This window comes from Hyla sarda, chromosome 7 (assembly GCF_029499605.1).
Source record: "Hyla sarda isolate aHylSar1 chromosome 7, aHylSar1.hap1, whole genome shotgun sequence".
Classification (NCBI taxonomy): Eukaryota; Metazoa; Chordata; class Amphibia; order Anura; family Hylidae; genus Hyla; species Hyla sarda.
This window is the reverse complement of record NC_079195.1, coordinates 196,835,537-196,848,057: the sequence shown is the minus strand read 5'-3', so window position 1 is coordinate 196,848,057 and position 12,521 is coordinate 196,835,537. Positions and strand designations below refer to the sequence as shown.

General features: G+C 43.2%; 1 protein-coding gene across 3 annotated transcripts in view; it reads left to right on the top strand.

The window, feature by feature from the left end:
- Positions 1 to 12,521, top strand: part of RABGAP1L (RAB GTPase activating protein 1 like) — a 430,423-nt gene that overhangs the window by 303,459 nt on the left and 114,443 nt on the right. For all 3 annotated transcript variants that reach the window (XM_056532031.1, XM_056532030.1, XM_056532027.1), the window contains one exon: positions 8,829 to 8,972. In XM_056532031.1, the coding sequence (XP_056388006.1) occupies positions 8,829 to 8,972 (144 nt within the window). The remainder of the gene's footprint in view (positions 1 to 8,828; positions 8,973 to 12,521) is intronic.

The following is a 12,521-nucleotide window of genomic DNA, read 5'->3' as shown; positions in this document are numbered from 1 at the left end:
CTACAGTGAAAGTGTTCCTTTTAGTGTGCAGTATCCTGTGTTTGACCACTGCCTTGGACTTGCAGAAGTCCAAACTCTGGAAGTGCATGCGGGGCATGGCGAGACACAGCTCTAGCAGGCTTCAGTGATATTGCACTTGCTGGGGAATGCCCACTTTCTCCTGCCGGGAGCTCATACAATGTGAGCAAGGGGAAAGGTATTATACAGAGCTTTTTAAAGCTCAGAAGTTTTTTTTTTTAAGGGCAGTAGGGTGTTAGGAGTAGTTAGGGAATATAATTTGAGTTAGTTTAGAAAATATGGTTTGATGAAAGGTACTCTTTAAGCCAGTACATGTCCAGGCTCGTCTGAAGTTTGCTAGAGAGTATTTAGATGATTCAGAAGAGGACTGGGAGAATTTCATTTGCTCAGATGAAACCAAAGTAGAACTTTTTGGTAAAAACTCACTGTAAACCTATTGTGAAGCATGAGGGTGGAAACATCATTCTTTGGGGCAGTTTTTCTGCCAAGGGACCAGGACGACTGATCCATGTAAAGGAAAGAATGAATGGGGCCATGTATCGTGATATTTTGAGTTAAAACCTCCTTTCATTAGCAAGGGCATTGGAGATGAAACGTGGCTGGATCTTTCAGCATGACAATGATCCCAAACCCACTGCCCGGGCAACGAAGGAGTGGCTGTGTAAGAAGCATTTCAAGGTCCTGGAGTAGCAAGTCTCCAGATCTCAACGCCATAGAAAACCTTTGGAGGGAGTTGAAAGTCTGTGTTGCCCAGCAACAACCCCAAAACATCACTTCTCTAGAGGAGATCTGCATGGAGGAATGGGCAAAAATACCAGCAACAGTGTGTGAAAATCTTGTGAAGACTTACAGAAAACGTTTGACCGCTGTCATTGCCAACAAAGGGTATATAACAAAGTATTGAGATGAAATTTTGTTATTGATCAAATACTTATTTTCCACCATAATTTGAAAATACATTCATTAAAAATCAGACAATGTGATTTTATGGATTTTTATTTTCTCATTATGTTTCATTAGTTATTATTTTATTTTTATTATTTTATTTATTTATATAGTGCCTACAGATTCCGCAGCGCTTACAATTATGGGGTACAAACAAAGACAAGTATCAGACATAAAATTACACAATAACTATTCAAACAAGAGGTGTGAGGATATGTTGAGGCCAATTAGAGCATGTTATAGGCCTGTCTGAAGAGATGTGTTTTTAGGCCACGTTTGAAACTATGGATGTTGTTGTTGAGTCTGAGGGATTGAGGGACAGCATTGCAGAGAACCGATGCAGCACGAGTGAAGTCTTGGAGACGGGAGTGAGAAGTTCGGATTATAGAAGATGTTAGTGTGAGATCATTAGCAGATCGGAGAGAACGTGTAGGATGGTAGACCGAAATGAGAGAGGAGATGTAGGGAGGTGCAGCATTGTGGAGAGTTTGTGTGTGAGACTGAGGATTTTGTACTGTATTCTGGACTGAATTGGTAACCAGTGTAGTGACTGGCACAGGGAGGAGGCATCGGTGTAGCGGCTGGAGAGGAAGATGAGTCTGGCTGCGGTATTAAGGATGGACTGAAGAGGAGAGAGTTTGGAGAAAGGAAGGCCTATTAGTAAAGAGTTACAGTAGTCGAGGTGGGAGTGAATCAAAGCAATAATGAGAGTTTTAGCAGTTTCAGTAGTGAGAAATGGGCTGATTCTTGAAATGTTTTTGAGATGCAGGTGACAAGAACGTCAGAGAGACTGAATATGGGGAGTGAAAGACAGATCAGAGTCAAGTATAGCTCCAAGACAGCGAGCCTGCTGCCCGGGAGTTATGGTAGTACCACATACCGAGATGGAAATGTCAGGGTTAGGTACAGGATCAGTTGATGGAGAAAAGACAAGAAGTTCTGTTTTAGAAAGATTTAATTTCAGATATAAAGAGGACATGATGTCTGAGACAGCAGAGAGACAATCACTGGTATTCTGTAGGAGTGCAGGGGTGATGTTGGAGGAAGAGGTGTAGAGTTGGTGTCATCAGCATAGAAGTGGTACTGGAAACCAAATCTACTGATTGTTTTTCCAATGGGGGATGTGTAGAGTGAAAAGAGTAGAGGACCCAGGACCGATCCCTGGGGAACCCCGACAGAAAGGGGAAGAGGAGAAGAAGTAGAGCCAGAGTTGAGGTATACCTATGATGAAAATTAGAGGCCTCTCTCATATTTTTAAGTGGGAGAACTTGCACAATTGGTGGCTGACTAAATAGTTTTTTTGCCCCACTGTAAGTCCCATTAATGAAAACAGGGCTTGTGCATGGAACTCGCTGGGGGTTGTATGATTGCCTCAGCAGCAGTACCACCCAGGGTCATCTGCCTCTCTTTACACCGAATTGTGCAAATTAGCCGAGAGAGCAGCTTTAGACACTTAAAGGGAACCAAGCTGTAGATTTTACCATATATGACGCTTGGCAATGCATTATATATATGGTAAAATCTTTATCCTCACCATCCCCGGGGGATGTTTTTTTCCTCAGAGATGGTGAGGATATGAAGTTATAAACTCTCACCTGTCACCGCATTAGTAGTCCCCTGGGTGGGGAGCTATACTTTCCGGGCCCTGTCGCTCCAGTCGTAGTGACACCCCCTTGGCATGATTGGTGGCCCGCGTCATCACTCTGCTGCATTAGCAGATGGAGCAGAGTGGTTACTCGGCCGTCTATCACGCCTAGTGTGCGACCTGGTAAGTATAGCTCCTCATCCAGGGGACTACTTACAGTAGAAAGGTGACAGGAGAAAGTTCATAACTTTATGTCCTCACTATCCCTGGGGGGGAAAATGCCAGGGATGATGAGGATAAAGATTTTACCATATATAATGCATTGTTAAGCATTATATATGGTAAAATCTACTGCTTGGTTCCACTAAAACAATTCCCATGTCATCCACATTTTGATTACACTATTTTTTTTTTTTAACATACAGAAATATAATAAATAACTCGGACAGTTCAATGAATGGTAAAAATGTGAAGTTTATTATAATTTATGTGTGTGTATGTATGTGTAGTAACCTCCTATCACTCACAAAGAGTGTACAGTAACACGCAGGACAGGAAAAACCTCCAGAGGGGAGGAAAGCTGTAGGGAATCCATGGCTACTGTATTACCCTTCCTCTGGGCATACTAAAGTAGGTGACGTCTATAACATGATGCAAATGAGTATATGGGGGTGCAGGGCTGTGTCTTCATCTTCTTTGTAGAACATCTAAGTGATAAAACAAAATTATTAACATGTTAATTTTAGGAATGTGCATACATCTTTCAAGCACAAGAAACTGCAGCAAATACCTATTTAAGAATTACACTAATCTTCCCTGAAACCCTTTTGCCACCCCAATGTTACACTTACCTGTTATGTGTGTGAATCTAGTTTATTGGAATCCTACATTGTAGTCTTCTTCCTGTAAAAGGGGAAATAAGGTTCTGTAAAATAAAAAAAGATTTTGCAACATTCTATGATATACTTATCCTTTATAGCAGTTTTCCCAACCAGTGTGCATCCAGCTGTTGCAAAACTACAACTCCTAGCATGGACAAACAGCCAAAGGCAGTCTGTGCATACTGGGAGTTGTAGTTTTGCAACAGCTGGAGGCACACTGGTTGGGAACCACTGCTTTACAGGGAACTACGATACAGATGCAGGTCCCCTGGATGCTGCTCCTGGCTCTGGGTCTTCTCCTTCTGTGATGAATAATGATCAGGAGCAGCCGTGCACAGCTATTCATGCTCAGTGCTGCCCTCTGGTGGATTATGACATTACACATGTGACACACTATCACCTCCTGGGAGTTTTATTTGAACAGTGCTGCGCTCTGATTGGCTGAAATCTATAAAGGCTTTTTACCATCTATTTTGCATGATGTTACCTGAGAGATTTTTCTATAAAGTGTATGATTGATGTAAATTTAACTGGTTAACAACCTTGGATGTGTATACTCATCCATGTGCCATTAACCATTGTATGACGCGGGCTCCCGACTCGAGCCCGCATCATACCGGCCGGCCACCAGCTGATTCTTGTAGCTGGGGGCCGGCGTTAATAGCCAACTGGCCGGCTATTAACCCTTTAGATCACGGCTGTCAAAGTTGACAGCGGTGTCTAAAGGAAGCTGTGCACACTCCCTGGTGGTCCAGTGGGGTGGATCGCACCCCAGCAGCACCATCGCAGGGGGGGGGGGGGGGGCGCGATCCACTTCGGAGGTAGCTGGAGGGCTGCTGCTACTGTCCTAGTTCTCCCATTGATAAAGCCTGGCAGGACCAGACTTTATCAATGGAGTACAGATCACACAGATCAATGTGGTTCTATGAATCACATTGATCTGTATGAGGAATCTAATGAAGGGACTAATGAAGTGGAAAAAAAAAGTTTAATAAACGTTTAAAAAAAAAAAAAATCACTCATTAACCCCTTCCTTATTAAAAGTTCAAATCACCCCCTTTTCCCCAAATTCCATATAAAAAGATAATAAAAATAAACATATGTGGTATTGCCGCATGCGTAAATGCCTGAACTATAAAAATATAATGTTAATTAAACCGCACAGTCAATGGCATATACGTAAAAAAATATCAAAGTCCAAAACTGTGTATTTTTGGTCACTTTGTATACTCTAAAAAAATGTATAAAAACTGATCAAAAAGTCCCATCAAAACAAAAATGGTACTGATGAAAACTTAAGATCATAGCACATAAAATGAACCCTCATACCACCCCGTATACGGAAAAATAAAAAAGTTATAGGGGTCAAAATAGTACAATTTTAAACATACTAATTTTAGTGCATGTAGTTATCATTTTATAATAAGTAGTGAAATAAAGAAAAACCTATATAAATTGGGTATCATTGTAACCATATGGACCTACAGAATAAATATATGGTGTGATTTTTAATATTTTTTTTCTGGGTTCGCCATGAATTTTGTGGTGAAATGATTGATGAAATGACAAAGTACAATTGGTGGCGCAATAAATAAGCCCTCATATGAGTTTGTAGGTGCAAAATAGAAAGCGTTATGATTTTTAGAAGGTGATGAGGAAAAAACGAAAGTACAAAAATGGGAAAAACCTGTGGTCCTTAAAGGAAAACTGCAGCGGTATGACACATCCCCTATCCACAGGATAGGGGATAAGTGTTTGATTGCGGGGGGTCTGACCGCTGGGACCCCCCTCAATCTCCCTAACGGGGCGCCGCCATTAGGGCTCATGGTGAGCGCTAAGGCGCGTAGCGTCGACCTAGAGGTCGACGGTGACGCCCCGTCTCCTCCCCGTCCCCATACAGTTCTATGGGGGAGACGGGGAGGCACTAACGCTGCCTCCCCGCCTCTCCCATAGAGATGTATGGAGGAGGCGTGCCGGCTGCAACATCATGCTGCGGCCGGCACGCCCCCTGCATGGGACAGCCGCGGCCCCGTACAGGAGATCACAGGGGGTCCCAGCGGTCGCACCCCCCGCAATCATACACTTATCCCCTATCCTGTGGATAGGGGATAAGTGTTAATCACGCTGCAGATGTCCTTTAAGGGGTTAAAGTAAACTTCATCAGTCAGCTTTACTAGTGTGATGTGTTATATTTATTTTTCCCAACCAGACGGACAACTGGGGGGATTGAACAAAATCTGTGTAGAAGAAGAGCGGTGCAGGTGACCATAGCAACCATTTATATATTTCAGAAGCCTATTCAAAAATGAAAGAAGCAATCTGATTGGTTGCTATCAGCAACTGCGCCACTCTTACTCTACACAGGTTTTAGTAATCCCTGTATATTTAATGTCCTCTTGTGCCCTCAGCAGCCTATGATCCGTACAATACAGATTCTGTGGCTTCAGAAAATAAAGGTTATTCTGTGTAAAATGAAAAGTGATATACGTTCCCAACATATGTTAGGATTTTTTCACAGTTCAAGATCTGTGCTTGCTGTCAATTAATAAGAACCTTTACTGTTGCTTTTGCCTGGCCATGAGGTGATCACAGTCAGGATGCCCTGATATCTGTACAACAACCTGCGCCCCTCTGTGTTTATCTTAATGCCAATGAGAATGTGTGAATGGGGTCACATTGCTCCCCACAAGTGCCCATGAAACCAGGAATGTATCATGGACGTGCCACCACTCCATTCTCTGTTTATGGAGCTGTTGAAGAGAGCGGAGTACAGCCAAGCAGTATGCCATCACTTTATGAAATGCAAAAACCCCTTTAGGGTAGGCTCACACACAACGAGAGGCCACTCTGTGACTGCTATGCTGCAGATGCATTGTGTGTGACCCTACGATTAAGGCTCTTTCAGGAAGCTGGACTCTGGTTGCTATTGGCAACTACCCCAGTCTTCCTCTGTACAAGGTTTGATAAAGCTCCCCTTCTGTCATCAGCAGCGCAATGTTATAAGCCAAAAGTATACATGAGGGAGCACCCGTCAGGGCAGTCACAGAAACCTTTACGGTTGTGTCACACAAAGCATGTCCAGCATATTTGATGCTGAGAAAAATCTGCTGGGCAGCGGATAATTCGGTGCATATGCTCTTTGAGCAGACACACAGGGCTTTCCCTGCCACAGCACTGTGTTTACCATAAGATTTGGAGGTGGGCCGCGCCTTACAGTAACGTCTGAGCCCTCGGCCCACCTCAGAACCTCACTGCACACACAGGGCTTTGGCACAACCCTGGTCTGCCTGCCGGTTTTCCTCTTTTCATGATGCTGGGTTCTGCAAGAGGAAAGTGATATGTACATAGGAGCAGCAGTGCATAAATAGTATATTCATATCATTTGGGGATCTCCAGAATTATCTGTGGAGTCCATTGTTACCAAATCTGCTGGTCCGCAGTAAATGGTAGGGTGATCTGGGACTTCTGAAGAAATGAGCTCCTGTTTTGTCACATACCTCATTCTGAGGCCAGTCACTTTTAACAGAGTGTATAAAATTCCAGCGCTCCTACATAGACCTGGTTCCACCTTCCCGCAGTTTTTCCAGTCATGGGCCTGCTATTTTACATGATGGGGGATTGCACTCGTTTAGTTTCTTACTGGAGGAATGTGTTATTGCTTATTCGCACAGTATATGGAATTATCCTACCAATGGAACCCAATCCATGCATGTAAGGTCTTATAGGATGTGGGACGGAGCCCTCTGGGGTTGAATTGGGGGTTTCGCGTATTTTATATCAGGACAAAAAACTGATCTGATCTGACCGTTCGGGTCTAACACATTGTTCTATTGGAGAGGGGTATTTATGAGAAGCGAAAGGCTATGCACAAGTTTCAGATGGCATGTGGCCCCTGGGTGTGTGCTTACAGATTGTGCTTGGACAGTTCATAGGGGTTATCTTACCCCCCTTACCTGTATCTGGTGTTTGTGGGTGGGGAAGGACGGGTCTCTTGGTACATAAATGTTTCACTCATTGGTTACCTCTGCCCTGAAACCTTTTTGATATGTAGTTATGTGCCAAACTGTCTGTAACTTTTTACCCTTTATTATGTCATATCTTGGCTCCCAATTTCATCCACCAGGCTTCTGTTCATTTTGAAGGTCGGCAAATACGGACTTGGACTTTTCGTGGCTGTTGGACTGTTATGTTTGTAGGTGGGGAGGGGTGGGTGATGTTGTTATATTTCCGTGTTTATATTTTATAAAGTTCAATAAAAGAGATCCAATGATAAAAAAAAAAAAGCCTCAACACTGCTTCAAATCTGCAGCTTCAAATCCTGCACATCAAATTTGCACAGGATACTGTACATGTGAATATACCCTGAGGGTAGGGTCACACATATCGTGACTGTGACGCACAGGCCCACCTCCAAAACTTACTGTGCACACTGGACTACTACGGGTAGCCCTGTGTCTCTGCTTACAGGAGAAAATGCAGCACCAAAAAAAAACGGAGTGCTTCTTTAAGAATGGGAGCCCTAATGTTGATTTAAATGGAACCTACCAACTGCATTGTTGCAGTAGTTCAATATTGGAAGAAAACCAGTTTTGACTAAATAAAACACAACATGTTTGTATGTCATTTTTTATGGAATCTTTGATGGAGATGCCTAATGGAGCCTTTAATGTAGATGTGAATTGGGCTTTACCTGGTCCTGTGACAGGGTCTTATCTATTGTAACTTACTGTATTGATAAATTTGCTCAGAATGTTTCCTGGTAAAATTCTCATCACTTATATAACTCTTTTACCTTATTTTAACCTTATAGTAACTGTCCCTAATTGTTTATACAGCAATCATTTAGGGTGCCATGGCACGCGTCTCCTGTGCTGGGATTTCAGGGGCTCAGCTGTCATTACAGTCAGGTCCTGTGCTAACTGCCTGGACCGGTGAAATCTCCTTTCATTCCAATCCCTTAATGCCCTAATTGCTGGTGTTTGCACCTCCATACCCTGTACAGAGGTGACAGAGACTTAAATGTCGACGACAAGGATGGGTTCTAGCAGCTCGTCTGCTACCAACAGTACTGTGCCTAAAATGGCGGGCAGTGGTCGCAGCCCTGAAAGATACCGGGAGGACGTTGCTTCCTGGCCTAGCACCCCCCCCCAACCCCCCAAGGCGAGGCAGCTGCCAGCGTGAGGTTATAGGTGGCTGCCTAGCCTGGCTTATCAAAGAGCCGCCTCTGCCAAGGTTCTTGAGCCTTTAGCCTCTGGGGTGATTGTAGACAATATCATTGCTCTTTTTTATCTCATCCCACCTACACAAAGTGTTTTTTGTACCATAGAGTCATACTGTGCTTGACTGTCATGTAATAGTTTGCATGTACTAAAATGTTTTTTCTCTTTTCCAATTGCTAGGATCAGCTGCCTGACCTTTACTCCCATTTTACGTCACTGAATTTGGAAGCCCACATGTATGCCTCTCAATGGTTTTTAAGCTTGTTTACAGCCAAGTTTCCCCTCTGCATGGTCTTTCACATCATGGACCTTCTTCTTTGTGAGGTATGATACCTTTTAATGATATTTTACCTGCTACTGTATGGACTCTTGTATATGCTACTTTGTCACAATATTGGGTTTAAACATGTGTAACTAAACCTAGCCATACATTTCCGGTAACTACAGCAAACGTTATCTCTGCCGACCACCCCATATATATCAATGTACGGCACAGCCAAACATTCATGCGTTCCCTATAGGGCTGTGTAAGCTGCAGTCAGACAGCTCTGGAGAAGGCTTATCCTTCCTAGGACACTAGAGGCTGGCATGGAAAATGTAGCAAGCCTAACCTTCTCTTCACCATCATGATCTGTTAGTGAAGAGATGGGAGGCTGCCACATACCTTAGACAGTCAATCAAACTTACTGGGAGCAGCAGGTTTAGCCTACTTTGCTCTAAGTTTTATGGGCACCTTAAGACTAACTTTACACCATTATTGGACTAATTTTGAAGTTATGTCCACTGCTCCAGTGCATCTAATATGAAAAAATTGGCAACTTTATACATTTTCTTAATAAGAAAAAATCTTCCCATTTTTTGTGTACACTTCATATGAATAAGTGGTCTCCATGGTAACAGACTACCCCTATGTCGTCTGGCTCTGCAGCCATACTCTGCACTGGAAGAAGTGAGGATACCTACCTGTAAGATGAAAATACACAGAGTTTGTAGTCTGTAGCCATGGAGGCACATATTTCTCCATTGGAGCTGTAAACTCAAAACTGTAGTACATTTTTTCATAAAAAGAAATATTACAAAGTTGTTTTACTTTTTATTTTAGGTTGTTTGGGTTGAAAGAAAAAAAAATCTTGCTTTCGAAAGTGGACATAGCCTGTCAGTAAATAAACTTTTCTAAACTAACTCAGGCTATATTCCCTAACTACTGCTAACACCACCCTTAGAAAAACTAACATAAAACTTTTTTTTTTTTTTATGGAAGCCATTTACAAAAGTTATTTATTTGGCATAAGGAATCAAATATTAAAAATCATATTTACTGACAGTGCCCATTTAAAGGGGTACTCTGGAGAAAAAATGCCAGAAAGTTGTACAGATTTGTAAATGGCTTTTACTAAAAACTGTTTGCTTTCTCGTACATATCAGCTCCTGTATACAGAAAAAGTTGTGAAGTTTTTCCAATCTGACCACAGTGCTCTCTGCTGACGCCTCTGTCCATGTCAGGAACTGTTCAGAGAAGGAGCAAATCCCCATTGCAAATCTCTCCTGCTCTGGACAGTTCCTGACATGGACAGAGGTGTCAGCAGAGAGCACTGTGGCCAGACCGAAAAGAACTACACAACTTCCTCTGGAGCATACAGCAGCTGGTTTGTACTAGAAAGCACAGCTTTGAACATTTTTTTTCCCTCCAGAGTACCCCTTTTTAAAGGAAATCTGTCACCAGTGTCACCTGCACTAACCTGTTGGTATCGGCAGGTAGTGCAGGTGACACTGGTGACAACAGTACTTACCTTGCCCCGTTCCGTGGCAGGGATCTCCTGTAATCTCGTCCATTAGCTTCGCTCCATGCACCCGGCTTTGGGCACGGGCAGAGCTTACTGACATCACCGTTGCTGTTCTCTGACAGCGGGACCCAACAGGAAGAAGCAGCGGTGATGTCACTAAGCTCCGCCCATGCACCAAGCCGCTGCTGCTCTCTGCTGGGTCTTGCTGTGAGATATGCCCCAAGCCGCTGCTGTTTTCTGCTGGGTCTCGCTGTGAGAGAACAGCAGCGGTGATGTCAGTAAGCTCCGCCCGTGCCCCAAGCCAGGTTCCCGGAGCGAAACTAATGGAAGAGATTACAGGAGATCCCCGCCACAGAAAGGGAGAAGGTAAGTACTGTTGTCACCAGTGTCACCTGCACTACCGTTCGGCAACGACAGGTTAGTGCAGGTGACACTGGTGACCGATTACCTTTAAGTCTAGAAAGATTTTTGGGGGGTTTCCTTACCTATATAGCATTGTGTTCAAGGAAAATGAAATGGCCGGTGCAGGTAAATTATCTTCTTTTTTGGCCAAGCCACCTTAGTTGCTTCCATAGATAGCATTTATTTCTGCAGATCCATAGTCATGTTCAATAGTGAACTATTTCCTTTGTATAACTCTAGGATATTCTCTGCCCTGTAAAGGAATTTCTTAGAAACTAACTATAGGAACGACACACCTTGTCCTTCTTCCTTCTGAGACAGCACAAACTACGCTGATCTTTAACATGCTTCATTGGCGCACTCTAGTGGTTGTTTTTGAAAGTCTTTACATGTCACGGCTTTTCATAAGTTTCTGGTTTAGATTCTCAAGCCAACAAAAAAGGAGACTAGGATGTGCCTAAAACATAACCTTTACTGGGTATAATTAAAATATTAAATGGAACATCCGTGATAAAGTGATTCAAATGGTAAATTGCGGTCTTACAAAACATAATCCGTAAAGCACAGACCAGGCTTTGCAGGTCCCAGCCAACCTAGTCGTGCCAATCAAAAGATGATAAAAGCGTTGCAAATGCACAAAGGGTACCACCAACGTGTTTCTACCACCAATTTTGGTGGCATCATCAGGGAGGTACAAAAGAATGCAACTTAAGCTATTGCCGCACTTAAGAAAGTAAGTAAGAGGTGTGACCAATAGGACCTGCAAATGAGAATGCCCTAGAGATCATATATATCACATATAGGCAGATATGGACACCAATTGCATAATAGGATGGTCCTGTGGGGGGGAAAATGCACATTCTCTAATGGTCACTATATCATGTTTCAGATGACCCTCATATTGGAATCCACGGTTCTGTAGATTCACAGGACCGGGATGTTAGACCTGCAACAAGCAGGGAGACGGAGATCGCAGGTTCGCTTGTGGGGTTAAGGCGAGGTAATGGTGTCTGACTTCAGGGGGATAAACGCAGGGGGATTATAAGCCAAAGAAAAAACTTCTATACTAACAAAAACTGCATCTGCGGAGAGAAAACTTCATTTTTTTTGTGACTTTTTTCCCCCTTGGCAGTGTTTTTTTTTTTTAACCTCAATATTGTGTAAGCCAGGCTTTCGTATGATCAACTGACCGCTTAATATTGGGCAGTGGCTGCATTACTAAGGCTAAGTTCACATCTGTGTCAGAAGCTTTATCGGTCCATTGGTGTTGATCATTGTGTGGACAGGCCAGCTCTGTTTACCACTGCTGATGCACATGCAAAAGCGGCCAAAATCAGTATCTTGCCTTTTATGTAAGAAGCCGGATTTCAAGTGCATCAGATGGGGGTACATAAAAGTGGCTTTTTTTAAATATGTGAAAGCATCCAGATCAGAGAACCAACCAGAAAATCTTCATTTGGTAACTACATACATAGTCTGGTAAGAGGACCACTTTAGAGTGGTTAGTAAAGCTATCCATACACATAATCTCCCCCTACCCCCAAGTCAAAGGCTGCATCTGTGGGTGCCCACCCCAAGCATTTTATTACAGTAATCTAGTTAATAACATCATAGTAGATACGCAGGTCCAAGTGTAGATGTGGGGACCCCAATGGGTTGGATGCTTACAAATGTATCCATATCAGTA